The sequence below is a fragment of the Podarcis gaigeae genome, assembly GCF_964106915.1.
Source record: "Podarcis gaigeae genome assembly, chromosome: 12".
NCBI classification, from domain to species: domain Eukaryota; kingdom Metazoa; phylum Chordata; class Lepidosauria; order Squamata; family Lacertidae; genus Podarcis; species Podarcis gaigeae.
This window is the reverse complement of record NC_139688.1, coordinates 502,593-530,522: the sequence shown is the minus strand read 5'-3', so window position 1 is coordinate 530,522 and position 27,930 is coordinate 502,593. Positions and strand designations below refer to the sequence as shown.

Below are 27,930 nucleotides of genomic sequence, written 5' to 3'. Positions count from 1 at the left end.
AATAGTAGTGCTTCCTCCTTTGAATTCAATGTGTTCTTCATAATTAATGTTATTGTTTTGCCACCAGTCAGATAATTTTTGAAGGAGATATCATGCATATAGCTTTGAGGTGATGTCTAACAAACTGATTGGCTGAAAGTTTTGTGGATCTTCCCTTTCTTACAAATCGGAGAAATGACCCTCGTTTTCCATGCAGAGGGCATTTGGCCTGTCTTGTTTATGGTGGTAAATAGGCCAGGCAGGGGGTAAATAAACAGACTGAAACATGCGCCAGCATTTGTACATGTCTGGGCAGGCTTGTCTAAGCAAATGTCTTTTTAGCATGTGGCAAAAAGAGTCCAGCGAAGACCGCTGCCTGATGTCAAGTGGCAGGAAGTTCCAAACTGTAGCTGCTGCCTCCCTGAAACATCAGTTTCTTAGCAATGTGGAAGGGGTATGATGTGGCGCCTGTAAAAGTGCTAGTTTTTTCTATTTTGGATCTGGTACTGGGGTCAAGTTGGTGGCAGGAGTGAGGTTGTGAGCAGCCTCCCCCCCCCCGCCTCCAGGCACCTGCTACTCAGCCCCACCCACTGCCCAGCAGCAGCCAATCGCTGCCTCTCTCGGCCAGCCTTCCCCGCCCCTCCCTCCTTCTCCCAGGTAGATAGCTCAGGGCTGCCCGCAGGAGCACCCAGCCTAAGGAGCCCTGAGAGGACAGCAGCGCCAAGGAGCTGGACAGGTAAGGGCACCTCTAGGGAGGGGGCGCCAGGGATCCAACTCAGAGCCAGGGCTGCACCCCAGCTCCAGAGGTGCCCCCCTTAGGCACAGCCCCCCCCCGGGCAGCACAGAGGGTCAAAGCTCCAGGGAGGGCATTTGCCTCGTTTCCTCAGGAAGGAGGCCAGGGAACGAGGCCCCTTCCCTTCTGCCAAGCCCGCGATGCCCCACATGGCACAGGAGTTTGTGGTTTTCCGTCCCAGAAGGGGCTCATTCCTAAAATGCAAGCAGACGGGTTTTCTCTAATCTGCTAGTGCTGCCCTGTTAACACTGGAATTTGCAGGCCCTCCCAAAACCCAGCTGGGCCTCCCCCTCCCATCTTTGTCCCTCTGCTGTCACCCCGTTTCTCTTTTTTTATATATAATATTTATTCAAATTTTAAAGGTTACAAAAAGAAACAAAAAAGAAAACAAAACAATACATCCAAGAAAAAGTAAAAAAGCAAAAAAGAGAAAAAAGAGAAAAAAATTAAAAATACATAGAATCAAAAAGGAAAAAAAACAAGTCAAACCTTTACATATTTTTCTTTCTTTAACTTATTTCCTTGACCTCCTCACACTTCCCCTCTTTGTATTCTAGTTCAGATAGGTCTTTCAGCAAATACTTCATCTTTGTTTTTATCCTTCTAATCCATTTTAATATACTATAATTTTTCATTCTCTCTTTCACCAATTATCCATCCATTTTTACTTTATTTAATCTTATTTCTCATTAAAACTAATATATTTGAACTTATTCTCTTAAAACGTTTCCCCTAGGGTCATGAAAATTTCGTTCCACGATTTTTCCATCTCTCATTAATTTTTTTTTTTAAAAATCTCAATATATACACTTTAAGTTCCCAATTTTCTTCCACCATCTCCCCTCCCCGGTCTCGACCCCCTATCAACAGTTCCATCAACCTCCAACAGTCCATCAACCTGGAGATCTTAAATCCGAGGCTCTTAACTCTTCTTCATGTCCCATCTGCCGATCTTCTTGATAGACCCAACGATGGTCATATTCCTTCTTAACAGGTCTGCCAGATTTCCATAGTTAAAGGTAGGGCACATAAAATATTCCAAATCTTGTTTCACACTTCTTCCAAGTCCAAAGGCCCCCAAAACTCTGATCTCCTCCTGGCTCAAATTTATATCCCAAAAGTCATTTGATCCCCACATAAGGTGATCTCTCCATCTTTCATTTTCCAAATCATGCCAGGCTCCCATCTTCAAAAACTGGCTTCTCCTAGTTACAGCCATATAAGGCCTCAACTTATAGTCCTCCATTTGCCTCTGTAGGGTTAGGGCTCCCCCTTGTTTATGCTCCACAACAGCAACTTTCTCCTTCTCTGGTTCCTCAGATTGTTCAATTGAAAAAGATTCCTGTGCCGGATTCTTATCGACTTCTATGCTGATGCCCACTTTTGTTCCCAAAATACCAACACTGGTAGCCATGGCATCTATCTGACCATGCAGCTTTCCCAACAGATAAAATGTCCTATTCAGTAGAGACGCTACTTCTTTCTCAACCGACATTCTTGAAATGTTCCAGGTCAAAGCTGGTTTCTCAGAGCCTTTATCTTTAGAACCAATTTCCCAGCTGCATTCTTGTAACAATGTCCCAAAACTCCCTCTAGAGGGAAACAGTCTCCATTTATCAATCCTTTCCAGCGCAGTCTCAAAAGTAAATTAGTAACAATTCCAATTACCTTTCCTTCTTTTTAAACGCAGAAGCAGACAATGGAAACAATGTCTTTCTTTTGTGTCTTGACAGCTAGCTGTCAAATTTGTCTGTTCACCATCGATGGACTCCTCGCAGATGCTCCCAGGTTCAGAGACGTGGCACTTTGATTCCTAAATTTTCACCTTCTCCTGCAGGCTTCCTCTGCTTCCAAAGGAGGTATTAGTAATAGTTTCAATCAGTGGAGTTTTAATCCTTTACGTAGGGCTTTCCAAGACCTTAGTTAACAACTTCTTTGCTTCAATCTATTTACAGAAAGGGGAGGTGGACTTCCTGTTTAAACCTTCCCCGTTCAATGCCAAATTAAATTATTTTAAAAGTCCAATTTCCCGTTCTACCCACGGGTTGTTGTTTAAAATCCAATTTTTCACAGGAAAAAGTCAGCGCTCTCTGGCAACGGCTGTGCGGCTTCACTCCGTAAAAAAAGCGGTCGATTCAAAACACTGCGCTGCTCATCCCACGTCGCTTTGGATCCGCGAAAAAGGGTTTCCCTGCGAGTAGGGGAGGCGCTCCTGGTGTCAGCCGAATCCCACATTCCCAGGCTTCCTCCGCCTGGGATTTTTGAAGGGTCTCCGCCTTTGCCGTGGCATCAAGACCCGATTTTCGCGGAGCAGGTTCCTCTCAGTCAGAGGAGCTCCGCCATTGCCGATGGTGCTAACCCGGAGAGGCATCTGAGGGGGGCATTGTCTGGGGTTGCCACTTGCTTCGGAGCCACGCTTTCTGGTTCAAAGACTTCCAGCTATTACTCAGGGCTTAGAAAAATGCACTCTGCACGTGCTCGGGGGGGGGGGACACCCCTTCCTGGATATATTTGTTATTTCTATAGCACCTCAGAGGGTTCCGCAAAAAGCGAAGAGTCAGGCAGGTCCTCCCAAAATATCTCGTGGCCCGTTGCAAAGTGGCAACCCTGCCGTCAGAGCGGATTCTTGGCAGCCGCTCTACGAGGCTGGAAGAGGGAGAGGCAAGGCATTGCGTGGCCGGGGGTGAGCTAGATGGCCCTTGGGGTCCCTTCCGACTCTATGATTCCCTGAGACCCTCCAGGCCTCCTCTTCCCATTACGACCCTCCCCAAGAACTCCGTTTCACCTCCTATCAAAGTAAAGATTCCGGCCGCAGTGGCTCAGCTGTGATCAGGCGGCGCTGGCAGGCAGTTCACATTCAGCAAAGCGGGAGAGGAGGTTTTGCAAAGCCTTGCACTCGGCTCCGTCGGGGTGGGTTGTGGTTGCTAAAAGGGGCGGCCCCAAAGCTGAGCTTCCCTGTCGAGCAAAGCGCCTGGCCGAAGTGCTCAGCTGTCCCCCACGGTGCCACCAGTGGGAGAATTTCTCCCACCGCAAGTAGCGGGGGTGGGGCTGATCCAGACTTGGGATGGCAGCATGCAAGGCAGGGAAGGGTTAAAGACTCTCTAGCCCTCCCTTTGTGGGCGCTGTTCCCCCCCCACCAAAAAAACCCCCATTCGTACGATAGCTACTTGTAAGGAGGTTTCCACGTCCAAACTGGATCGGATTAAAACCAGAGTTTTCTGCTGGCTCTTGACGACTTCGAGTGGGACAGGGCCCTGCCTTCCACGCGGAAAGAATATCCCGGGTTCACTCGGCAAGGGCATCTCTGTTGCTATCAAAGGGTTAAAGGGTAGCAGAAACGCTCTAATCACTGAGCAGCTGGAGGTCATTAGGCTTCCAGGAACATGAGTTTGTATAAATAGTCTCCTGTGTGTTTGTTCTTCCCTTTTCTCCCCTTTTTGGGCGTGTTTGCTGAGATGTGTGGTTCTTCGCCAGGGTTGTTTTTTGTTTTGTAAATAAACCTTATCTTTGAGTTACAAATCGCATGCTCCAAGACTCCTCTTTGAAAAGATACTGCCTCTCCTGCCCTTCTTCAACTGCTGTGCGAAATACTCTGCTGTAGTGGGACTTGTGACGATGGAAGCGCACTGGGCATTTACATTAAACTAATTAAAGTTTAATGGGACAGGTTATGGATGTTTGTACGTCAAGAAGGAGCTAAGGAGTGCAGTTCAGAGTGATTTATGCAAGGACTGGAGCGAAGTCAGAAGCGGTTGCCGACAACGAAAGCTTTCAAAGCAGCTTGAGTCCTGCAATGTGCCTAGAAAAGTTTTAAACAGGCACTGAGCAGTTTGTACTCGCTGGAAGACATCTTGTTCTTCAAGGAGCCACCTCAGCAGCTGGGAGACGGTGTGTGAGTATCGTTCCTAAGCCCCAGGGAGGATGGCAGAGTCCCAGGAAAGTTTTTCTGTCCCGTTTACGCGACTCAGTGGGAAAAATTGGCAAGATTGGAAGGCTAGAGTAAGGGTTTGGTTGCAAGCAAAAGAGTTGTGGAGTTGCACTGAAGCACCGCCTTTACAGGCAGCTGCAGACGCGTCTGCAGAAGACAAAGCAACAGCAGCAGCTTCACAGAAACGTGACAGGAAAGCCCAAGGTCTACTAGTTTTGGCAGTGGGACCAGAGCAAATGCCTTACGTTTCTGAGTTAAAGAACACGCATGAGGTCTGGACGGTTCTGCAGCGGCTAAATTCCAGAAACACTGTGGGGGCCAAGATCCATGCTACAAGATGTTTGTTTGATTTACGTCTCCAACCGGGAGCGTGTGTGAAAGAACATATTGCCAAAATGGTGTCTGCCTTTAATCAACTAAGACAGCTGGGCATTCCTTTCTCTATGGAGCAACAGTCATACATATTGTTGTCTTCTCTTGATAAAAGCTATGAGACTCTAGCTCTAACTTTGGAAGCTATGCCTTCAACTGAATTAACCCTTGAATACATTTCATCTCGGCTTGCAGATGAACAGGATAAAAGGCAAAGAGAAAGAGGTTTGTCTTTAAAGGGGAGTTATGCTGTGCCTAAGAGTGTTGATGCTGAGTTTGAGCACACAGTAAATGCTTTTGCAGCTAGACACTGTTTTCGCTGTGGTTCCCCTTCCCATTTAATTAGGAATTGCACACGTGGACCTGGTCAAGACAGCACCAAGGCCGTTACCCCTAGTTACCAGACAAGGAGTTCCAGGGGACGTCGAAGAAGAGGAGGAGGTCGTGGCTACTCCCACAGCACACAGCACATGGCTTCAGCAATGGCGTTGATGCAAGGGCGTGGCCAAGGCAGCAATCTACGCTGGTTGATCGACAGTGGTGCATCTCACCACCTGGTGGCGCCATCTAGTGTCCGTTTGCAGAATTGCAGACATTTGCAAACCCTTAAAGTTGTGACAATGGCAGATTCAACTAAACGTTCCTTAGAGACCGTAGGCACAGTGTTCTTGAAATGTTTGCAAACAGAAATTGATGCCTACGTGCTAAAGGGATTGAAGGGGTGTATTTTGTCTGTGTCAGAACTTGATAGAAATGGGTTTAAAACTGTGTTTGAAAATGGGGTTTGCACTATTTCAAAGAATAACGTATCTCTTTTGCAGGTGGAATGCAGAGATGGGTTATATTATTTTGAGACAAGTCCAGATGAAGTTGAACAGGTTCATGCTGGTTGTGTGAACTCACCTACCCATAATTCTTGTGTCCATTTATGGCACCGCCGTCTGGGACATATTAATTTTCAGTATGTTAAAAGGCAACCAGAATTATCAGAAGGGTGCAAAATGAACAAATGTACTAAGTATTTGGATTGTACTGCATGCAAAAGGGCGAAGGTTCATAGATGCAGCTATCCCAGTTCAGATAGGAAATCTGACAAAGTATTCCAACTTGTGCATATGGACCTATGTGGCCCAATGCCTGTTGCTAGCATGGGAGGTTCGAGGTATGCACTGTGTCTCTCGGATGACAAAACAAAGGTTACATGGTTTTTCCCTCTCAAAACAAAAGCAGATACTGCAGAAACAGTTATAAATTGGGTTCATGCAGTGGAACTTGAATTCGGTACTAGAGTACTTGCTTTTCAGACAGACAGAGGGTCAGAATTTACCGGGTCTGTGTTGCAGAATTTATTTAAGAAAAAGGGAATTAAGCATCGTCTGTCTACACCTTATTCCCCCCAAGAAGGAGGCGTGGCCGAACGTAAAAACAGGGTTCTGCAAGAGTTGGCAAACTCTATGTTGTTTGATGCTAAACTCCCTCAAAGTTACTGGGCGGAAGCCTGGCAGGCGGCTACTCATATTCTGAACCGAGTATATAATTCTGTAATTGGCACTACCCCTTATTTTGCTTTATATGGGAAGAAGCCCAAAATTAATTACTTTCGGGTGTTTGGATGTCCAGCCTATGTACTTATCCCAAAAGCGTTAAGGAAAAAGGGAGGTCCAAGGGCTAGGAAACTCATCTTTTGTGGGTACGAACCACACGCCAAATCTTGGAGGTTCGTGAACCCAAATGGGGATACTACAAGAGTGGTCCTCAGTAGGAGCGCTGAATTTTGTGAGCAGTCTGGATGGACTCACTTACACGGTAACCCTGACATTTTGAGAGATGATTTAGGCATTTATGCTGAGAATGAAAGTCCAGAGAGTAGTGAGCCAGAAGAGGATGGTGCACATGGTTCAGATGCAGATTCTGACCAGGCACAAGGTCCTTCTCCTAAGGTAGAAAAGCCAAAATCTAGGGGTGTTCCAACATCGCCAGTCAGTAGGCCTAGCAGACAGCAAAAGAGAAGCAGGTCGCCTGCAACACCAAGCCCAAGGGAGGTATCTAAACGGAGGTCTTTATCCCTAGAGGCACATCCAGGTATAAAGTCTGAGACAGATTCTGACAGCCAACGGTCAGAGGGGGCACAAGAGGAACAATTGCGCAGGTCAAATCGTGCCACAAAGGGCAGACCACCAGAGCGGTTTAAGGTGACAAGTGTATACGTAAATATGGCACAGTGTGAGCCAGATAGCTATATGGATGTACAACAGCTTCCAAGCTCAGAAGCCGTAAAGTGGCAGGAAGCAATGGAAAAAGAGATGGCTTCAATGAAGTCTCTCGGTGTGTTTACAAGTACAGAGCTTCCGAAAGGGCAACAAGCTGTAGGTTGTCGATGGGTATATCGTTTAAAGCCCACAACTACTGAGGAGTTGCAATATAAAGCCCGACTAGTTGCAAAAGGGTTTTCGCAGCGCAAAGGTGTTCACTATTCTCAAATCTATGCACCTACTTCAAGATCGGAGTCATTAAGAATGCTTTTAGCCTCTTCAGCTAAGAAGGGAAATAAGCTGTTTCATTTTGATGTCAATGTGGCTTATTTAAATGCAGACTTACAGGAGGAAGTCTATATGACACCACCACCAGGTTTTGAAGGAGACAAGCCAAACCAGGTCTGGCGCCTACACAAATCCATTTATGGGTTGAAACAGTCCGCCCGTAATTGGAATTCCTGCTTAAACGATGCTCTAGAGAGCATGGGGTTCAGAAAGAGCGCAGCAGATGCGTGTCTTTATCTAAAAGGCTCGGGATGTGAACAAGAAGCAGTCTTGATATTTGTTGACGATTTATTATACAGTGGAAAGGATGATAAACTTGCACAACAATTTGCCACAAAGCTTGGAGAAAGGTTTCAGATAAAATCACTAGGCAATGTATCTGTTTATCTAGGAGTTAAAATTCAGCAAGATGAAAATGGGAACTATTGGCTCAGCCAAGAAGCTAAGATCCAGCAGTTGCTGGAAAGGTTTAAAATGGACAACTGTGCTGGTGTTAAAACCCCAATGGAGCAAAGTTACATAAAGGATGCTCAAGCCGAGCAACAGACAGAGTTCAGTAATCCCGGGGTTTACCAGTCAGCGATAGGCAGTCTACTCCACATTGCACAGTGGACTCGGCCCGATATAACATATGCTGTCAACATGCTGTGTAGACAAGCTGAAAAACCATCAATGCATGCTTGGCAAGGAGTAAAAAGAGTTTTAAGGTATCTCCAAACTACCAAAAGGTTTCGCTTAAAACTATCAGCAGAGGGCAGCACACAACTTGAATGTTGGGCCGACAGCAGTTGGGCAGATGCTGGACCAGATAGAAAATCAGTGTCAGGAATGGCGATAAAATTTGGAAATGCACTAATTGGTTGGAGATCAAGAAAGCAATCACTTATAGCTTTAAGTTCAACTGAATCTGAGTTTAATGCATTATCAGATGTATGTAGAGAACTGGAATTTTATAAGCAACTGGTACAAGAATTGTTTGGAGAATGTTCCCTACCTATCAGAGTGTGGGAAGACAACCAACCTTGTATTAAACTAGCTAAATCAGGTCAATTCAAGGCCCACACAAAACACTTGGATATCCGTTATCAAAATGTATGCCAAAGTGTAAAACAAGGTTTAATTGAACTAAAGTATTGTCCAAGCCAAGAAAATCTCGCAGACGGTTTTACGAAAGCTTTGAGTCCGCAATCTCATAAATGTTTCTGTTCAGGTTTAAATTTGAATTAAGGTTGGTACAGCTCAGTGTTACGAGCGAGAGGGGGTGTTGCTATCAAAGGGTTAAAGGGTAGCAGAAACGCTCTAATCACTGAGCAGCTGGAGGTCATTAGGCTTCCAGGAACATGAGTTTGTATAAATAGTCTCCTGTGTGTTTGTTCTTCCCTTTTCTCCCCTTTTTGGGCGTGTTTGCTGAGATGTGTGGTTCTTCGCCAGGGTTGTTTTTTGTTTTGTAAATAAACCTTATCTTTGAGTTACAAACCGCATGCTCCAAGACTCCTCTTTGAAAAGATACTGCCTCTCCTGCCCTTCTTCAACTGCTGTGCGAAATACTCTGCTGTAGTGGGACTTGTGACGATGGAAGCGCACTGGGCATTTACATTAAACTAATTAAAGTTTAATGGGACAATCTCCAACTTGGGATGAGCAAGACCCTTGCTTGATGAGGGGCAGGTTTTAATAGGTAGGAGACGACATACTAATTCCATTTATCTCTCCAGGCACCCACATTTGTGGGCTGAGTAGCGGTAAACATCCCACCCTTAGCAGCAGAATTGAAGAAGGTTGTACAGCCGTCTATTTAGCTGGCTAGGATGCGAGCTGGCTCTCCCTTTTCGTGTACCTGACTCTACCAATTACATTTTCTGTGGTCTGAGTCTCTGCTAAGTAGCAAGAACATCCTTGCTGGACTGCCATCTCCCACACTTGCGGCTGCCACTCAGTGTAGCCAAGACTAAGAAGAAGAAGAAGAAGAAGAAGAAGAGGAGGAGAAGGAGGAGTTTGGATTTGATATCCCGCCTTTCACTCCCTTTAAGGAGTCTCAAAGCGGCTCACATTCTCCTTTCCCTTCCTCCCCACAACAAACCCTCTGTGAGGTGAGTGGGGCTGAGAGACTTCAAAGAAGTGTGACTGGCCGAAGGTCACCAAGCAGCTGTGGGAATGTTCTGGGGTGCAGGAGAGGATATATTGACTAATTATATCTTTATCCAACTTGTGCTAACAAGTTCCCAAAATATCAGCAGAGTTTATGACATTCCCCTTTTAGTTCGCAACGGTAACGTCTGCACAGGTTCGCTAGAACCTCTATAATAATTACTCTGGTAATTTCCCCTTTTGTTCCCTCTTAAAATACAAGACACGACACAGTCTTTATAAAAGTATAAAAGAGTTTACTCACGTTCTGTTCACAATATGATCCCAGAAGGCAGACAGGCTTAAAAAGGTTACATACACTTAGAATCTATCTTATAGGAAGATAGTACTGTCCTCTCTTGGCTGAGAGCCAAGAGGGCATGTTGCTCCTTCAGAAGATGAAGATGAGAGAGAGATGTGGCTGCCTGCCCTGTGCTTTTATCATTTACCTGCACAGGTGAGGCCACACCCACCTCTGGTCACATGCGGAGGAAGTCCATCCCCAGGCAGTTTACCTACTTGCTAGACAGACATCCCTCCCCATGTTCTAACATGTACACTCTAGGAATGTTGTCATTGACTGCTCCTGTGTTTACATCCCACAGCAGCTGCATGTGGAGAAGCGGAGACGTGAACCCGGTTCACCAGATTACGAGTCCACCTCTCTGAACCACTACACCACACTCCGGGGTCAGACTCTGGAGAAAGAATGGGGCCCGGATCCTGCCCCGACCCCACTTGCTGACGCCTCCCCCCTTTCTGACACCTCCCTCTTTCTCCCGCAGGGCGAGATGTGGTCCTCTGCTTTGGCCATCTTCGGCTTCCTGGCCGCGGCCGCCTCCGGCCAACCCCCGGAGCGCCACGAGGGGGTCTCCATCTTCTCCGACTTGACTCCGGCGGAGCTGCGGGCCGTCCGCGACTTTCTGCTGGGCCGGCCCGAGCTGGGCCTCCAGGCGGATCCAGACCCCTCCCTGGCCAAGAACAGCCTCTTCCTAGTGGAGCTCTTGGCCCCGAAGAAAGGGCATGCCTTGCAGTACCTGGAGTCCGGGGAGCGCCGCCCTCGACGCCAGGCCAGAGCCGTGGTCTTCTTCGGGGCCGAGGCGCAGCCCAATGTCACCGAGTACGTGGTGTGGCCCCTGCCCGCGCCCACCTCCTACCAGCCCTGGGGGAAGCCGGCGCCCTTCGCGGCACGGCCGATGTCGCAGCTGGAGTTCGGGCTGCTCTCACAGCGGCTGGTGGAGAGCCTGGCTCCGCTGCAGCAGTTCCTGCTGGATGCTTCAGGCTTCGGCTTCGGGAACTGCGGCGACCGGTGCCTGACCCTGACGGAGGTGGCCCCGCGGGGCCTGGCCTCGGGCGAGCGCCGCACCTGGCTGATGCTCCAGCGCTTCGTGGAGGGCTTCTTCCTGCACCCGGTGGGGCTGGAGGTCCTCCTCGACCACCGGGAGCTCGACCCGAGCCTCTGGCAGGTGCAGAAGCTGTGGTACAACGGGCGCTACTTCAGCAGCGTGGAGGAGCTGGCCCAGCTCCACGCCTCGGGCGCCGTGCCCGTCGTGCCTCTGCCGCCGCACCCAGACGAGAGCCTTTTCTCCACCTTCGTGCCGCGGGGGAGCTTCTCGGCGGGGCCCCCAACGGACGCGCACGGCGCCAAGGTGTGCGAGCCGCAGGGCCACCGCTACTCGGTGAGCGACAACCTGGTGGAGTACAGCGGCTGGAGCCTGGCCTTCCGCCTGCGCACGTCCACGGGGCTGCAGCTCTTCGACGTGCGCTTCAACGGGGAGCGCGTGGCCTACGAGGTGAGCGTGCAGGAAGCCATCGCCATCTACGGGGGGAACACGCCGGCCGCCATGCAGACCAAGTACATCGACGTGGGCTGGGGCATGGGCTCCGTGACGCACGAACTGGCGCCCGGCGTCGACTGCCCCGAGGGGGCCACCTTCCTGGACGCCCACCACCTGTACGACGCCCCGGGCCCCGTGCGCTTCCCGCGCGCCCTCTGCGTCTTCGAGCTGCCCACGGGGGTCCCTCTGCGCCGCCACTTCGACAGCGACTTCCGCGGCGGCTCCCACTTCTACGCGGGCCTCGAGGGCGCCGCGCTGGTCCTGCGCACCACCTCCACCGTCTACAACTACGACTACATCTGGGACTTCCTGCTCTACCCCAACGGGGTGCTGGAGACCAAGGTGCACGCCACGGGCTACGTGCACGCCTCCTTCTACACGCCCGAGGGGCTCCGCTACGGGAACCGCCTGCACGAACACCTGCTGGGCAACATCCACACGCACCTGGTGCACTACAAGGTCGACCTGGACGTCGCAGGTGGGGCCCTCGCTCGCTCGCTCCCGGAAAGTGGTGCGGGGGGAGTCCATCCTCAGTCGTAAGAATCCCCCTTCCCCGATAAAAACTGATTAGTTTAACTAATTCAACGAAATTAGTGCGCTTCATTCAGCGACTGCAGCTTTTCCAAGCCCGGTCGTTTGCACCTGCCGCGCCCCCTGCCCCGTAGCGCCCCCAAGGATTCCCGCTTCCCCCTTGGGAACCTTTTCCTCCCTCCTGCTGCTGGAGCTGCCCCCGCCGGCTCTCCTGGGTCGGGGCAGAGGAGGAACCCTGGGGCTGGCCCCTTTGGCCTCGCCAGGCGCCCTCCTTGGCCTTAGCGAGCCCCCACGTAGCCTCAGGGCCCCCTCCCCTGCCGGTTCTCCTGACCCCCGTCCCCCCTGCTCTCCCCCCGGCAGGCCTGGAGAACAACTTCGAGACGCTGGACGTGGCTCTGGAGAACATCTCTCTGCCCTGGGAGCCGAGCCAGCCGCTGGTGCAGCCGCGCCTGGATCCTCAGCCGCGCCTCCGCGAGCGCCAGGCCGCCTTCCCCTTCGGCAAGCCGCTGCCCCGCTACCTGCTCTTCGGCAACCCGGCGAAGCCCAACCGCTGGGGCCACCGGCGCAGCTACCGCCTGCAGCTCAGCTCGCACGCCGACCGCGTCCTGCCCCGCGGGTGGCGGGAGGAGCGCGGCATCACCTGGAGCAGGTGAGGCCCGGCAGGCGGGGCGGGCGGGGCAGGCAGGGGAGCTGGGACGCCGAGCGGGAGGGCAGCCCCCGCCCCACTTCCCAGCCAAAGGGAGCGGCGGGTCGACCACGCCTGGAGATTTTCCGGAGTGGACGGGACGGTTTTGCTCCCGCCGTCGGGGTCTGGCCAGAAAGAAGGCTGGAAACGGGTGGCAGGCAGGAATTGCTCCCGAGGAGCCGCTGCTGGACAGCCCCGTGGGACGGTGCTGCTCTGGCGCTGGGCTCCTGCTTCAGAGAAACATGGGATTCTAGCGTGGGAAGGGACCCCGAGGGTCAACTAGTCCAACCCCCAGCAAGGCAGGAATACGCAGCTGCCCCACATCAGGATGGAACCTGCAACCTTGGAATTATCAGCCCCTCTCGCTAACCAAGGGAGCTATTCAGGATTGAGCTTCATTAGCCTGTAACCCCAAAATTTAGGATCTCCTCCATACTGGTGCCAAAGGTATGTATTCGTTTTGAGCCCATTTGGACCAGAAATTCTGCATTTTGTGTGGGAATGTTCAGGGGTGCAGGAGAGGATATATTGACTAATTATATCCTTATCCAACTTGTGTTAACAAGTTCCCAAAATATCAGCAGAGTTTATGACATTCTCCTTTAAGTTCGCAACGGTAACGTCTGCACAGGTTCGCTAGAACCTCTATAATAATTACTCTGGTAATTTTCCCTTTGTTCCCTCTTAAAATACAAGACACAACACAGTCTTCATAAAAGTATAAAAGAGTTTACTCACATTCTGTTCACAATACGATCCCAGAAGGCAGACAGCTTAAAAAAGGTAAAATACACTCAGAATCTATCTTCTAGGAAGATAGTACTGTCCTCTCTTGGCTGAGAGCCAAGAGGGCATGTTGCTCCTTCAGAAGATGAAGATGAGAGAGGGAGATATGGCTGCCTGCCCTGTGCTTTTATCATTTACCTGCACAGGTGAGGCCACACCCACCTCTGGTCACATGCGGAGGAAGTCCGTCCCCAGGAAGTTTACCTGCTTGCTGGACAGACATCCCTCCCCATGTTCTAACATGTATCCTCTAGGAATGTTGTCATTGACTGCTCCTGTGTTTACACCCCACATTTTGTACTCCCCCCTCCAAACTGAGTAATTAACATAGCAAACGGGGTTCCAGGTTAACATCCCAAAATCCAGCGTGGTCTGATCCCCCCCCCAAATTACATTTTATTGAAGCTCGCTGCTTGCCTGTGGGTTTAAGAACCTAAGGAGAGCCTGCTGGATGAGGCCAAGGGGGGCCCATCTGCTCCAGCCCCCTGTTCTCACCGGCCAGATACCCCAATGGGGAACCTGCAGAGAGCCTCTCTCCCCTCCTGGCATTCGGAATCGTCTCTGCCTCTGAGTGTGGAGGGCAGAGCAGAGCCCCCCCTGGCTGGGAGCCAGCACTAGATCTCTCCTCCATGAGCTCAAGAATCCCTGATTAAATATCTGCTTAGAATCCTCCAAGGAAGCAGAGCCCCCCACTTTCGAGGGAGCCTGCCCCCCTGTGGAAGAGATGGGGAGAAGGGAGCCTCCTTGACCCGTCCCAATCGCCTTCTCAATCCGGCCCACGGATGGTCCAGGAATCTGCGTGTTTTTACATGAGTAGAATGTGTCCTTTTATTTAAAATGCACCTCTGGGTTATTTGTGGGGCATAGGAATTCCTTCACCTCCCCCCAGTATAGTCCAGCCCCCCACAAGGTCTGAGGGACAGTGGACTGGCCCTCTGCTGAAAAAGTTTGCTGACCCCTGATCCAGCGGGCAGGAGGTGTTGGGCGCCTGGGTGTGGGCTGGCCTCTCTTTGATGGGGTGGGCTCAGGGGCACCCATGCCCAGGGACTGAGGGGTCGTGTCCCTCCGGCAGGTACCCCTTAGCAGTGACCCAGCATCACGACAACGAGGATACCAGCAGCAGCCTCTACATCCAGAACGACCCCTGGAGCCCCACGGTCAGCTTTGAGAAGTTCCTCCAGAACGACGAGAGCCTGGAGAACCAGGTGAGGCCGGCCTGGGCGTGGGGGGCAGGAAGAGGAGCAGCAGGGAGGATCACTTGGGGTTTTGGGGGGAGCAGATACAGAGATCCAGGCCAGGGCAGGCAGATTCATGCTCTAAACGGTCCTAAACGGCCTCGGTCCAGTATACTTGAACAAGCATCTCCACCACCACCGTCCAGCTCTGAGGGTCTTCTGACGGTTCCCTCACTGCGAGATGCAAAGCTACAGGCACCAGGCAGAGGGCCTTCTCGGTGGTGGCACCCGCCTTGTGGAACACCCTCCCACCAGATGAACAACTATCTTTTCGAAGACATCTGAAGGCAGCCCTGTTCAGGGAAGTTTTTAATGTTTGATGCATTACTGTACTGTATTCTAATATTTTGTTGGAGGCCGCCCAGAGTCTCTGGGGAAGCCCAGCCAGATGGGCAGGGTATAAATAATAAATTATTACTATTATCATTCTCCCTCCGGCAGGACCTGGTGGCCTGGGTGACGGTGGGCTTCCTCCACATCCCCCACTCAGAGGACATCCCCAACACGTCCACGCCGGGCAACGTGGTGGGCTTCTACCTGCGACCCTTCAACTTCTTCAACGAAGACCCCTCTGTGGCCTCGCGACGCACCGTCATCGTGCGCCCCTCTGAACCTGGGTGCAGGTCTGGGGTGCATGTCCAGCGCTGGACCCCGGCTGACCCCATGCCCTGCGTCTCCCAGGAGCCCTTCAGCTACAATGGCACCTACTGGCAGGTGTAGCCCAGCCCCAGGCAGGATTGACCCCATCTTCTTCCTCTCCACCCTTCAAACCCAAACCCCAGACATTGACCTCTCCTCCTCAGCAGCAGGCGTGCCAGCAGTTATTACTCACAAGAGCTAAGTAGAACCTCCATGTGCCGAGAGGGTCTACCACTGAGCACTGTCCTCTGGGGACACAGAGCAGGGAGGAGGACCTGATGCCCACAGGCCCAGCTTGTGAGGCTCCCCAAAGCACTGGGCGCTGGACTCAAGTGAGTTTTCCTGCCCCAAATGTCCACTTAGTCATATGTCAAGGTCATAAAATAACTAGTTGACTAAGAGCACGAGAAGAGCATGTGCTGGATGAGGCCCGTGGCCCATCTGGTCCTGCACCCCGTTCTCCCAGTGGCCAACCAGGTGCCCCCAAAGGGAAGCCCACTAGCAGGTTTCGAACTCAAGACCCTCTCCCCTCTTGTGGCTTCCGGTGACTGCTGTTCAGAAGCGTTGCTGTCTCTGAGTGTGGAGGGCAGAGCAGAGCCCTCCAGGAATTGGTCTGACCCCCTTTTAAAGCCATCCAGCCCCCACAGTCTCCTGCCGGAGGGAGTCCCACGGTTTAACTTCTTGGATCCATCCTGATAACTATTTAATTAAAAGTCTTACGGTGACTCCAGTGGTTTTCTTCACCCAGCTTCACACATCTGGAAGGGGGGAGCGAAATCCCTTTCCGGTCTTCTCCTTCTCCTGTTTGCCAAGTTCACAGAAGAGTCCACCTCAGAGTCTTTCCCAAGCAGACGATGGATTTTAACTCTCAGAAGAGAGTCTTGCAATCCCTCTGGGCAGTCCCTACATCAGACACCAGGGGGCGCACAATAATCTCCCAGAAGAATCCCTATGGGGCAGTGGCTGACCTACATTTAATAAATAATAATAATAATAATAATAATAATAATAATAATAATAATAATTATACCCCGTCCTCCCTGGCCAGAGCTGGGCTCAGGGCAGCTAACACCAATAAAATGACAGTAAAAACATAATTGGGGGGGGGGACCATTTTAAAATACGGGTTAAAATGCAGTTTAAAATGCAGCCTCATTTTAAAAGTGGCCCATAGATCAAAACCGTAAGGGGAGGGAAACATAAGGGTCAGACTGAATCCAAACCAAAGGCCAGGCGGAACAGCTCCGTCTTGCAGGCCCTGCAGAAAGATGTCAAGTCCCGCAGGGCCCTGGTCTCTTGTGGGAGGGCGTTCCACCAAGTCGGGGCCAGTACTGAAAAGGCCCTGGCCCTGGTTGAGACCACTCCAACCTCCTTGTGACCTGGGACCTCCAAAGTATTGTCATTTATGGACCTTAAGGTCCTCTGTAGGACAGACCAGGAGAGACGGTCCTGTAGGTAGGGGGCCCCTGAAGCTTGAACTGACTCTCAAATTCTCAGATTGAGTTGTGTGACTCCAACTGGGTCTTCCTGACCCCAAATTGTTAAGAAACGTGAACTGCAGTCGCTTCTGGATCCCTGAAGCTGAAGGTCCATTTATTTCAGAGTAGATTCACCCCTGATATGGGGACCCCCTTTTAAGGCGGGGGTTTCCTGACAATGCCAAACTATTTGGGGTGGGGTGCAAAACTAAGAGGGTCTGTGGGGACCTCTCCAAACCGAGCGAATGGTCACCCAAAGGGCAAATGCAATTTTATGGGGTGTAGTGGTTAGAGAGTCAGGCCAGGACCTGGGAGGGCAAGGTTCAAGTGGGTGGCCTTGGGGGCCAGTAAGGCCTCAGCCTGGCCTATTTCATGGGGTGGTTGTGGGATAAGATGGGGAGAAGGAAAGCTAGGTATGTTGCATGGAGGAAAAGAGAGATATAAATGCAACCCATCAATCAAATAAGTGAGAAGTGACACACTTTGGCTGCAAAGCCCTTGGCCCCTTCAGGCGAAGCCTTCTGAGGGGGCTTCTTGTGGGAGTGGAATTGGAGAGCTGGAAGGGACCCCGAAGGTCATCTGGCCCAACCCCTGGTTTGAAGGATTGTCTATAAAGATTGTCTATTGTGTATGTACACGGTCATCGTGTTGCCTGGACATTGCTGGCGTTCTCTTTGCAACGCAGGGGTTTGTTTGTTTGTTTGGTTACTTATTGCTGTCCCAACTCCCTGGAAAGCAGGAATCTGCATGAAAGGAATCCAACTTCTGCTTAAAAACCCTCGAGGAAGGAGAGCCCACCCCCTGCCAAGGGAGACCATTCTTACTGGTGTTGAGTCAGAATCTCCTTTCTTGTAACTTGAGGCCACGGGTTCGAGTCCTACCCTGTGGAGCAGAAAACAAGCTTGCTCCATCTGCCATGTGGCAGCCCTTGAGATATGTCTCCTCTCAGTCTGCTCTTTTCCAAGCTAAACATACCCAACTCCTTCAACCGTTCCTCATCAGGCTTAGTTTCCAGACCCTGGATCATCTTGGTTGCCCTCCCCTGCCCACCTTCCTGCTTGTCAACATCCTCCTTCAATTCTGAGCCCAGAACTGGACCCAGGACTCCAGGTGTGGTCTGACCAGGGCAGAAGAGGCAGGGACGGACTATGACCTCACTTGACCCGGACACAAGACCTCTGTTGATGCAGCAGAGAAAAACATTCACCTTTTTGGGGGGCAAATTTGATGAGCATCTCCTCAATTCCTTCATCCAAATCATTTATAAAGACGTTGAACAACAATGGACCCTGGACAGAACTTTCATACACACCATAATTTGTCACTTTTTCCAGGATGGAGGGCAGAGCATTGGGCTGTTAGCCCTCCCTAGCCCCTTCCTCCACAAATTCTCTTTTAACCCTTTCCTAGTGTTCCTGCTTAAAGGTAAAGGGACTCCTGACCATTAGGTCCAGTCGTGGCCGACTCTGGGGTTGCAGAGCTCATCTCGCTTTATTGGCCGAGGGAGCTGGCGTACAGCTTCCGGGTCATATGGCAGCATGACTAAGCCGCTTCTGGTGAACCAGAGCAGCACACGGAAACGCCGTTTACCTTCCCACCGGAGTGGTACCTATTGATCTACTTGCTCCTTGACATGCTTTTGAACTGCTAGGTGGGCAGGAGCAGGGACTGAGCAATGGGAGCTCACCCCGTCGCAGGGATTCCAACAGCCGACCTTCTGATTGGCAAGTCCTAGGCTCTGTGGTTTAACCCACAGCGCCACCCGCGTCCCTTGGCAATACTATTTGTGCAGAATAAACACCATGCCATCAAACACAACTGGTCTTCCCTGCTGTTTGTGGTCTGCAAATGACACGTCACTGTTAACAGAATCACAGACTGTGGAGTCCTCTAGGCCACCCCCTTGCAGTGCAGGCATCTCAGCCCAAGCATCCATGACCGGTGGCCAGCCAACCTCTGCTTAAAAACCTACAAGGAAGGAGAAGCCACCTTCTTCTCAGGGAATCTCTTCCACTGATGATTCCCACAATTTGCCTTGTGTTTCCTTTGCATTGAAATTTCGCATGTGGCAAAAAGAGTCCAGCGAAGACCGCTGCCTGATGTCAAGTGGCAGGGAGTTCCAAAGTGTAGCTGCTGCCTCCCTGAAACACCAGTTTCTTAGCAATGTGGAAGGGGTATGATGTGGCGCCTGTAAAAGTGCTAGTTTTTTCTATTTTGGATCTGGTACTGGGGTCAAGTTGGTGGCAGGAGTGAGGTTGTGAGCAGCCTCCCCCCCCCCCGCCTCCAGGCACCTGCTACTCAGCCCCACCCACTGCCCAGCAGCAGCCAATCGCTGCCTCTCTCGGCCAGCCTTCCCCGCCCCTCCCTCCTTCTCCCAGGTAGATAGCTCAGGGCTGCCCGCAGGAGCACCCAGCCTAAGGAGCCCTGAGAGGACAGCAGCGCCAAGGAGCTGGACAGGTAAGGGCACCTCTAGGGAGGGGGCGCCAGGGATCCAACTCAGAGCCAGGGCTGCACCCCAGCTCCAGAGGTGCCCCCCTTAGGCACAGCCCCCCCCCCCCGGGCAGCACAGAGGGTCAAAGCTCCAGGGAGGGCATTTGCCTGGTTTCCTCAGGAAGGAGGCCAGGGAACGAGGCCCCTTCCCTCCTGCCAAGCCCGCGATGCCCCACATGGCACGGGAGTTTGTGGTTTTCCGTCCCAGAAGGGGCTCATTCCTAAAATGCAAGCAGACGGGTTTTCTCTAATCTGCTAGTGCTGCCCTGTTAACACTGGGATTTGCAGGCCCTCCCAAAACCCAGCTGGGCCTCCCCCTCCCATCTTTGTCCCTCTGCTGTCACCCCGTTTCTCTCCCCCCGCTTCTGCTCTCACCCCGGAGAGGCATCTGAGCGGGGCATGGTCTGGGGTTGCCACTTGCTTCGGAGCCACGCTTTCTGGTTCAAAGACTTCCAGCTATTACTCAGGGCTTAGAAAAATGCACTCTGCACGTGCTCGGGGGGGGACACCACTTCCTGGATATATTTGTTATTTCTATAGCACTTCAGAGGGTTCCGCAAAAAGCGAAGAGTCAGGCAGGTCCTCCAAAAATATCTCGTGGCCCGTTGCAAAGTGGCGACCCTGCCGTCAGAGCGGATTCTTGGCAGCCGCTGTACGAGGCTGGAAGAGGGAGAGGCGAGGCATTGCGTGGCCGGGGGTGAGCTAGATGGCTCTTGGGGTCCCTTCCGACTCTATGATTCCCTGAGACCCTCCAGGCCTCCTCTTCCCATTACGACCCTCCCCAAGAACTCCGTTTCATCCACTATTAAAGTAAAGCAGGAAAACAAGGGAGATGTTGCAGTATCTGAATTCAGATAAGTTGTCTAAAATATGATAACAAAACCCTCGTTCTGCGCTTTACAGCAGATTGAAGTCCACAGACTTTTACCCCGGGAGATTCCGGCCGCAGCGGCTCAGCTGTGATCAGGCGGCGCTGGCAGGCAGTTCACATTCAGCAAAGCGGGAGAGGAGGTTTTGCAAAGCCTTGCACTCGGCTCCGTCGGGGTGGGTTGTGGTTGCTAAAAGGGGCGGCCCCAAAGCTGAGCTTCCCTGTCGAGCAAAGCGCCTGGCCGAAGTGCTCAGCTGTCCCCCACGGTGCCACCAGTGGGAGAATTTCTCCCACCGCAAGTAGCGGGGGTGGGGCTGATCCAGACTTGGGATGGCAGCATGCAAGGCAGGGAAGGGTTAAAGACTCTCTAGCCCTCCCTTTGTGGGCGCTGTCCCCCCCCCACCAAAAAAAACCCCATTCGTACGATAGCTACTTGTAGGGAGGTTTCCACGTCCAAACTGGATCGGATTAAAACCAGAGTTTTCTGCTGGCTCTTGACGACTTCGAGTGGGACAGGGCCCTGCCTTCCACGCGGAAAGAATATCCCGGGTTCACTCGGCAAGGGCATCTCCAACTTGGGATGAGCAAGACCCTTGCTTGATGAGGGGCAGGTTTTAATAGGTAGGAGACGACATACTAATTCCATTTATCTCTCCAGGCACCCACATTTGTGGGCTGAGTAGCGGTAAACATCCCACCCTTAGCAGCAGAATTGAAGAAGGTTGTACAGCCGTCTATTTAGCTGGCTAGGATGCGAGCTGGCTCTCCCTTTTCGTGTACCCGACTCTACCAATTACATTTTCTGTGGTCTGAGTCTCTGCTAAGGAGCAAGAACATCCTTGCTGGACTGCCATCTCCCACACTTGCGGCTGCCACTCAGTGTAGCCAAGACTAAGAAGAAGAAGAAGAAGAAGAAGAAGAAGAAGAAGAAGAAGAGGAGAAGGAGGAGTTTGGATTTGATATCCCGCCTTTCACTCCCCTTCAGGAGTCTCAAAGCGGCTGACATTCTCCTTTCCCTTCCTCCCCCACAACAAACCCTCTGTGAGGTGAGTGGGGCTGAGAGACTTCAGAGAAGTGTGACTAGCCCAAGGTCACCCAGCAGCTGCAGGTGGAGGAGCAGGGAATCGAACCCGGTTCCCCAGATTAAGCGGCCACCGCTCTTGACCACTAGACGACACTCCAGAGTCAGACTCTGGAGAAAGACTAGGGCCCCGGATCTTGCCCCGACCCCACTTGCTGACGCCTCCCCCCTTTCTGACACCTCCCTCTTTCTCCCGCAGGGCGAGATGTGGTCCTCTGCTTTGGCCATCTTCGGCTTCCTGGCCGCGGCCGCCTCCGGCCAACCCCCGGAGCGCCACGAGGGGGTCTCCATCTTCTCCGACTTGACTCCGGCGGAGCTGCGGGCCGTCCGCGACTTTCTGCTGGGCCGGCCCGAGCTGGGCCTCCAGGCGGATCCAGACCCCTCCCTGGCCAAGAACAGCCTCTTCCTGGTGGAGCTATTGGCCCCGAAGAAAGGGCGCGCCTTGCAGTACCTGGAGTCCGGGGAGCGCCGCCCTCGACGCCGGGCCAGAGCCGTGGTCTTCTTCGGGGCCGAAGCACAGCCCAATGTCACCGAGTACGTGGTGTGGCCCCTGCCCGCGCCCACCTCCTACCGGCCCTGGGGGAAGCCGGCGCCCTTCGCGGCGCGGCCGATGTCGCAGCTGGAGTTCGGGCTGCTCTCACAGCGGCTGGCGGAGAGCCTGGCTCCGCTGCAGCAGTTCCTGCTGGATGCTTCAGGCTTCGGCTTCGGGAACTGCGGCGACCGGTGCTTGACCCTGACGGAGGTGGCCCCGCGGGGCCTGGCCTCGGGCGAGCGCCGCACCTGGCTGATGCTCCAGCGCTTCGTGGAGGGCTTCTTCCTGCACCCGGTGGGGCTGGAGGTCCTCCTCGACCACCGGGAGCTCGACCCGAGCCTCTGGCAGGTGCAGAAGCTGTGGTACAACGGGCGCTACTTCAGCAGCGTGGAGGAGCTGGCCCAGCTCCACGCCTCGGGCGCCGTGCCCGTCGTGCCTCTGCCGCCGCACCCAGACGAGAGCCTCTTCTCCACCTTCGTGCCGCGGGGGAGCTTCTCGGCGGGGCCCCCAACGGACGCGCACGGCGCCAAGGTGTGCGAGCCGCAGGGCCACCGCTACTCGGTGAGCGACAACCTGGTGGAGTACAGCGGCTGGAGCCTGGCCTTCCGCCTGCGCACGTCCACGGGGCTGCAGCTCTTCGACGTGCGCTTCAACGGGGAGCGCGTGGCCTACGAGGTGAGCGTGCAGGAAGCCATCGCCATCTACGGGGGGAACACGCCGGCCGCCATGCAGACCAAGTACATCGACGTGGGCTGGGGCATGGGCTCCGTGACGCACGAGCTGGCGCCCGGCGTCGACTGCCCCGAGGGGGCCACCTTCCTGGACGCCCACCACCTGTACGACGCCCCGGGCCCCGTGCGCTTCCCGCGCGCCCTCTGCGTCTTCGAGCTGCCCACGGGGGTCCCTCTGCGCCGCCACTTCGACAGCGACTTCCGCGGCGGCTCCCACTTCTACGCGGGCCTCGAGGGCGCCGCGCTGGTCCTGCGCACCACCTCCACCGTCTACAACTACGACTACATCTGGGACTTCCTGCTCTACCCCAACGGGGTGCTGGAGACCAAGGTGCACGCCACGGGCTACGTGCACGCCTCCTTCTACACGCCCGAGGGGCTCCGCTACGGGAACCGCCTGCACGAACACCTGCTGGGCAACATCCACACGCACCTGGTGCACTACAAGGTCGACCTGGACGTCGCAGGTGGGGCCCTCGCTCGCTCGCTCCCGGAAAGGGGCGCGGGGGGAGTCCCAGTCCATCCTCAGTCGCAAGAGTCCCCCTTCCCCCTTTCCAGTTACGGAACCGGCCGAGCTCCGAGGAATTGCCCCTATTTGCAGCTGTGGCTGCTTTTATAGCATCGTAGAGGCGGAAGGGACCCCCAGGGTCATGTAGTCCGATCCCCTGCAATGCAGGAATCACAGAACCCTCGGCAGGGGGTGACTCCACGCCTCCCACGAAGGAGAGCCCGCCGCCTCCCAAGGGTGTCCGTTCTGCTGTCGAGCACCCCTTGCCATCAGGGTCACGTCTGAAGAAGAGCCAGGCGCCCCCCCCCCCCGTCGGGGAAAGGGAGGGGGCGGCTGTGATGTTCTCGCAAGCCGCTCTCCTCGCGCCTCGCCCAGGTCCAGAGTCTCCGGGGGGCAAGAGGCGCCTCGTTCTCTCCTCAGGCAACCCCGGGAGATAACGCTGGACTCTCGAAGACCAAGCGGGGAGGGGAGGGGGCTCCTGCGGCCAAGCCTCGTCCTTGACCCCCGGCAGAGGAGCTCGACGGCAGGCAGGCAGGCAGGCAGGCAAGGGGGAGGTCCCAGCCTCGGCCTCCAAGCGCCAGAGCGAGCTGCCCCCCCCTCCCCGTCACTCTGGAGGCTCCATCGCAAGGTCTTCAGAACAGAGCAGAGGGGTCTCCCCGCCCCCCCAACTCTGCTTCTTGAATTTGTAGGGCAGCAGTTACCATTTTTTGGGGGGTGGCCCCGCCTGCTTGGGGCCATCAACTTACTCCCCGTGCCCCCGACCATACAATAAGCATTATACTCAGAATATTGGCCTGCGCAACCATCTCAGGAAGATAAGCATAGAATCAGGGAATGATAGAGTTGGAAGGGACCCGACGGTCATCTAGTCCAACCCCCTGCAAGGCACAACGTAATAAAATTCAAACAGGGACAATTCATTGCACATTTCCGCAAACTCCGATAAAAACTGATTAGTTTAACTAATTCAACAAAATGGGTGCGCTTCATTCAGCGACTGCAGCTTTTCCAAGCCCGGTCGTTTGCACCTGCCGCGCCCCCTGCCCCGTAGCGCCCCCAAGGATTCCCGCTTCCCCCTTGGGAACCTTTTCCTCCCTCCTGCTGCTGGAGCTGCCCCCGCCGGCTCTCCTTTGGCCGCGCCAGGCGCCCTCCTTGGCCTTAGCGAGCCCCCCCCCCGTAGCCTCAGGGCCCCCTCCCCTGCCGGTTCTCCTGACCCCCGTCCCCCCTGCTCTCCCCCCGGCAGGCCTGGAGAACAACTTCGAGACGCTGGACGTGGCTCTGGAGAACATCTCTCTGCCCTGGGAGCCGAGCCAGCCGCTGGTGCAGCCGCGCCTGGATCCTCAGCCGCGCCTCCGCGAGCGCCAGGCCGCCTTCCCCTTCGGCAAGCCGCTGCCCCGCTACCTGCTCTTCGGCAACCCGGCGAAGCCCAACCGCTGGGGCCACCGGCGCAGCTACCGCCTGCAGCTCAGCTCGCACGCCGACCGCGTCCTGCCCCGCGGGTGGCGGGAGGAGCGCGGCATCACCTGGAGCAGGTGAGGCCCGGCAGGTGGGGCAGGCGGGGCAGGCAGGGGAGCTGGGACGCCGAGCGGGAGGGCAGCCCCCGCCCCACTTCCCAGCCAAAGGGAGCGGCGGGTCGACCACGCCTGGAGATTCTCCGGAGTGGACGGGACGGTTTCGCTCCCGCCGTCGGGGTCTGGCCAGAAAGAAGGCTGTAAACGGGTGGCAGGCAGGAATTGCTCCCGAGGAGCCGCTGCTGGACAGCCCCGTGGGACGGTGCTGCTCTGGCGCTGGGCTCCTGCTTCAGAGAAGCATGGGATTCTAGCGTGGGAAGGGACCCCGAGGGTCAACTAGTCCAACCCCCAGCAAGGCAGGAATACGCAGCTGCCCCACATCAGGATGGAACCTGCAACCTTGGAATTATCAGCCCCTCTCTCCAACCAAGGGAGCTATTCAGGCTTGAGCTTCATTAACCTGTAACCCCAAAATTTAGGATCCCCTCCAAACTGGTGCCAAAGGTATGTATTCGTTTTGTGCCCATTTGGACCGGAAATTCTGCATTTTGTACTCCCCCCCCCAACTGAGTAATTAACATAGCAAACGGGGTTCCAGGTTAACATCCCAAAATCCAGCATGGTCTGATCCCCCCCCCAAATTACATTTTATTGAAGCTCGCTGCTTGCCTGTGGGTTTAAGAACCTAAGGAGAGCCTGCTGGATGAGGTCCATCCGCTCCAGCCCCCTGTTCTCACCGGCCAGATACCCCAATGGGGAACCTGCAGAGAGCCTCCCTCCCCTCCTGGCATTCGGAATCGTCTCTGCCTCTGAGTGTGGAGGGCAGAGCAGAGCCTAACCCTGTGGAAGAGATGGGGAGAAGGGAGCCTCCTTGATCCGGCCCAATCACTCCGGCCCACGGATGGTCCAGGAATCTGCGTGTTTTTACATGAGTAGAATGTGTCCTTTTATTTAAAATGCACCTCTGGGTTATTTGTGGGGCATAGGAATTCCTTCACCTCACCCCAGTATAGTCCAGCCCCCCACAAGGTCTGAGGGACAGTGGACTGGCCCTCTGCTGAAAAAGTTTGCTGACCCCTGATCCAGCGGGCAGGAGGTGTTGGGCGCCTGGGTGTGGGCTGGCCTCTCTTTGATGGGGTGGGCTCAGGGGCACCCATGCCCAGGGACTGAGGGGTCGTGTCCCTCCGGCAGGTACCCCTTAGCAGTGACCCAGCATCACGACAACGAGGATACCAGCAGCAGCCTCTACATCCAGAACGACCCCTGGAGCCCCACGGTCAGCTTTGAGAAGTTCCTCCAGAACGACGAGAGCCTGGAGAACCAGGTGAGGCCGGCCTGGGCGTGGGGGGCAGGAAGAGGAGCAGCAGGGAGGATCACTTGGGGTTTTGGGGGGAGCAGATACAGAGATCCAGGCCAGGGCAGGCAGATTCATGCTCCGTGATGCTCCCAGGACGTTTCCGAGCACAATTCAAAGTGTTGGTGCTGACCTTGAAAGCCCTCAACGGCCTCGGTCCAGTATACCTGAAGAAGCGTCTCCACCCCCATTGTTCTCCCTGGAGACTGAGGTCCAGCGCCGAGGGCCTTCTGGCGGTTCCTTCCCTGCGAGATGCAAAGCTACAGGGAACCAGGCAGAGGGCCTTCTTGGTGGTGGCGCCCGCCCTGTGGAACGCCCTCCCGTCAGATGTCAAAGATAAAAATAACCACCAAACTTTTCGAAGACATCTGAAGGCAGCCCTGTTCAGGGAAGTTTTTAATGTTTGATGCATTACTGTACTGTATTCTAATATTTTGTTGGAAGCCGCCCAGAGTCTCTGGGGAAGCCCAGCCAGATGGGCAGGGTATAAATAATAAATTATTACTATTATTATTCTCCCTCCGGCAGGACCTGGTGGCCTGGGTGACGGTGGGCTTCCTCCACATCCCCCACTCGGAGGACATCCCCAACACGTCCACGCCGGGCAACGTGGTGGGCTTCTACCTGCGACCCTTCAACTTCTTCGACGAAGACCCCTCTGTGGCCTCGCGACGCACCGTCATCGTGCGCCCCTCTGAGCCTGGGGGCAGGTCTGGGGTGCATGTCCAGCGCTGGACCCCGGCTGACCCCATGCCCTGCGTCTCCCAGGAGCCCTTCAGCTACAATGGCACCTACTGGCAGGTGTAGCCCAGCCCCAGGCAGGATTGGCCCCATCTTCTTCCTCTCCACCCCTCAAACCCCAACCCCAGACATTGACCTCTCCTCTCAGCACTCCTGGCTTGCACCAAACCCACCCCCCAGATCCAAACCCCCCCCCCGACTTCAGGCTTCCTGTGCACCTCAGACCCAAGCAGGGGGGCACCTGGGTGAAGGAGGGGGGCTGCCCCTCTAACATGAGGCAACTGATTTCCTGGGGCACAAAATCAGTTTCATATTAGGAGATTTTTTGGGGGGGGGGGTCATCCTCCCACACCACACACCTGTTTGAGAGTAAAGACAGCCAGCAGGAAGGACTTCTCCAGGTGAGAAGGATGCAGGAAGGGCATGTGCTGGATCAGGGCCCATCCAGCCAAGCACCTTGTCCTCACAGGCCCTGCCCAGATGCATCCATGCCGTGGAGTTTGCTGCCACGGGACGTGGTGTAGCAGGACCCCCCCCCCCAATCATTCAGTTTGTACAAACTTCACACACACTCACACTCACACACTACATATGCTACACTTCTGTTATAGATTCATAGAAAATCTACCATACATCGGATTTGCACTGTTCCACTTTTATTTTACTCCATGAAGGAAGGACTACAAAATGGGGAAGGTTTGATACAGGCCAGCCATAATCCCTTCACCATACCAGCACATCCACAGGAGCCCTGCCCAGTTGCTATGCCAACCCTGAGGGTCCTAGACAGAAGACCATCAAGAGCACAAAGAACTTGCATATGGGAGTGGATTCAGCATGAACTGGAACAAAGGACAATGATCAGCTCTGCCCTCTGGGGGCAGGAAACTGCAAACTCCCCTCTGTCACCTGGAAAGTACAAATGGGGAGGGGGGAAGGGGGAACCAGCCAGGTGACAGGACACTCAGGTTACCACCACAACTCCTCCCTCAACCCCTCTTTTCTGTAATGTATGCATGATGTTTCTGGGGGTGGGCTTGACTTACAGGATGGGAATTTCAAAAGTTTTTATAAGGTCTTGCACACCATTTTCTGTGTCTTTCCTCTCTCCTGCAAGTGAGGGGAACACCCTGTTGCAACAGTTCAATAAAGGCCAAGCCTACAGGCTGCTGTTTTGCTCCAA

The 27,930-nt window shown here is 54.0% G+C and overlaps 2 protein-coding genes across 2 annotated transcripts; both read left to right on the top strand.

The window, feature by feature from the left end:
- The first annotated feature begins 639 nt into the window (after positions 1-639).
- Positions 640-16,428, top strand: AOC1 (amine oxidase copper containing 1). The gene is made up of 5 exons (XM_083706171.1): positions 640-715; positions 10,525-12,055; positions 12,469-12,757; positions 14,652-14,784; positions 15,256-16,428. Exons 2-5 carry the CDS (start codon positions 10,531-10,533, stop codon positions 15,532-15,534), a joined length of 2,226 nt encoding a protein of 741 aa, XP_083562297.1. The 5' UTR covers positions 640-715; positions 10,525-10,530; the 3' UTR covers positions 15,535-16,428.
- Positions 16,429-20,711: 4,283 nt separating this feature from the next.
- LOC310827717 (diamine oxidase [copper-containing]-like) lies at positions 20,712-27,930 on the top strand. The gene is made up of 5 exons (XM_083704089.1): positions 20,712-20,910; positions 21,570-23,100; positions 24,385-24,673; positions 25,844-25,976; positions 26,535-27,930. The coding sequence occupies exons 2-5, from the start codon at positions 21,576-21,578 to the stop codon at positions 26,811-26,813; spliced, it is 2,226 nt and encodes a 741-aa protein (XP_083560215.1). The 5' UTR covers positions 20,712-20,910; positions 21,570-21,575; the 3' UTR covers positions 26,814-27,930.

Bases quoted from the DNA above. Each gene is read 5' to 3' on its own strand.
- AOC1 (XM_083706171.1), top strand. From the start codon at position 10,531: ATGTGGTCCTCTGCTTTGGCCATCTTCGGCTTCCTGGCCGCGGCCGCC. The intron at 12,056-12,468 runs GTGGGGCCCTCG...TCCCCCCGGCAG, and splicing joins GGTCGACCTGGACGTCGCAG to GCCTGGAGAACAACTTCGAG. The intron at 12,758-14,651 runs GTGAGGCCCGGC...TCCCTCCGGCAG, and splicing joins CGCGGCATCACCTGGAGCAG to GTACCCCTTAGCAGTGACCC.
- LOC310827717 (XM_083704089.1), top strand. From the start codon at position 21,576: ATGTGGTCCTCTGCTTTGGCCATCTTCGGCTTCCTGGCCGCGGCCGCC. The intron at 23,101-24,384 runs GTGGGGCCCTCG...TCCCCCCGGCAG, and splicing joins GGTCGACCTGGACGTCGCAG to GCCTGGAGAACAACTTCGAG. The intron at 24,674-25,843 runs GTGAGGCCCGGC...TCCCTCCGGCAG, and splicing joins CGCGGCATCACCTGGAGCAG to GTACCCCTTAGCAGTGACCC.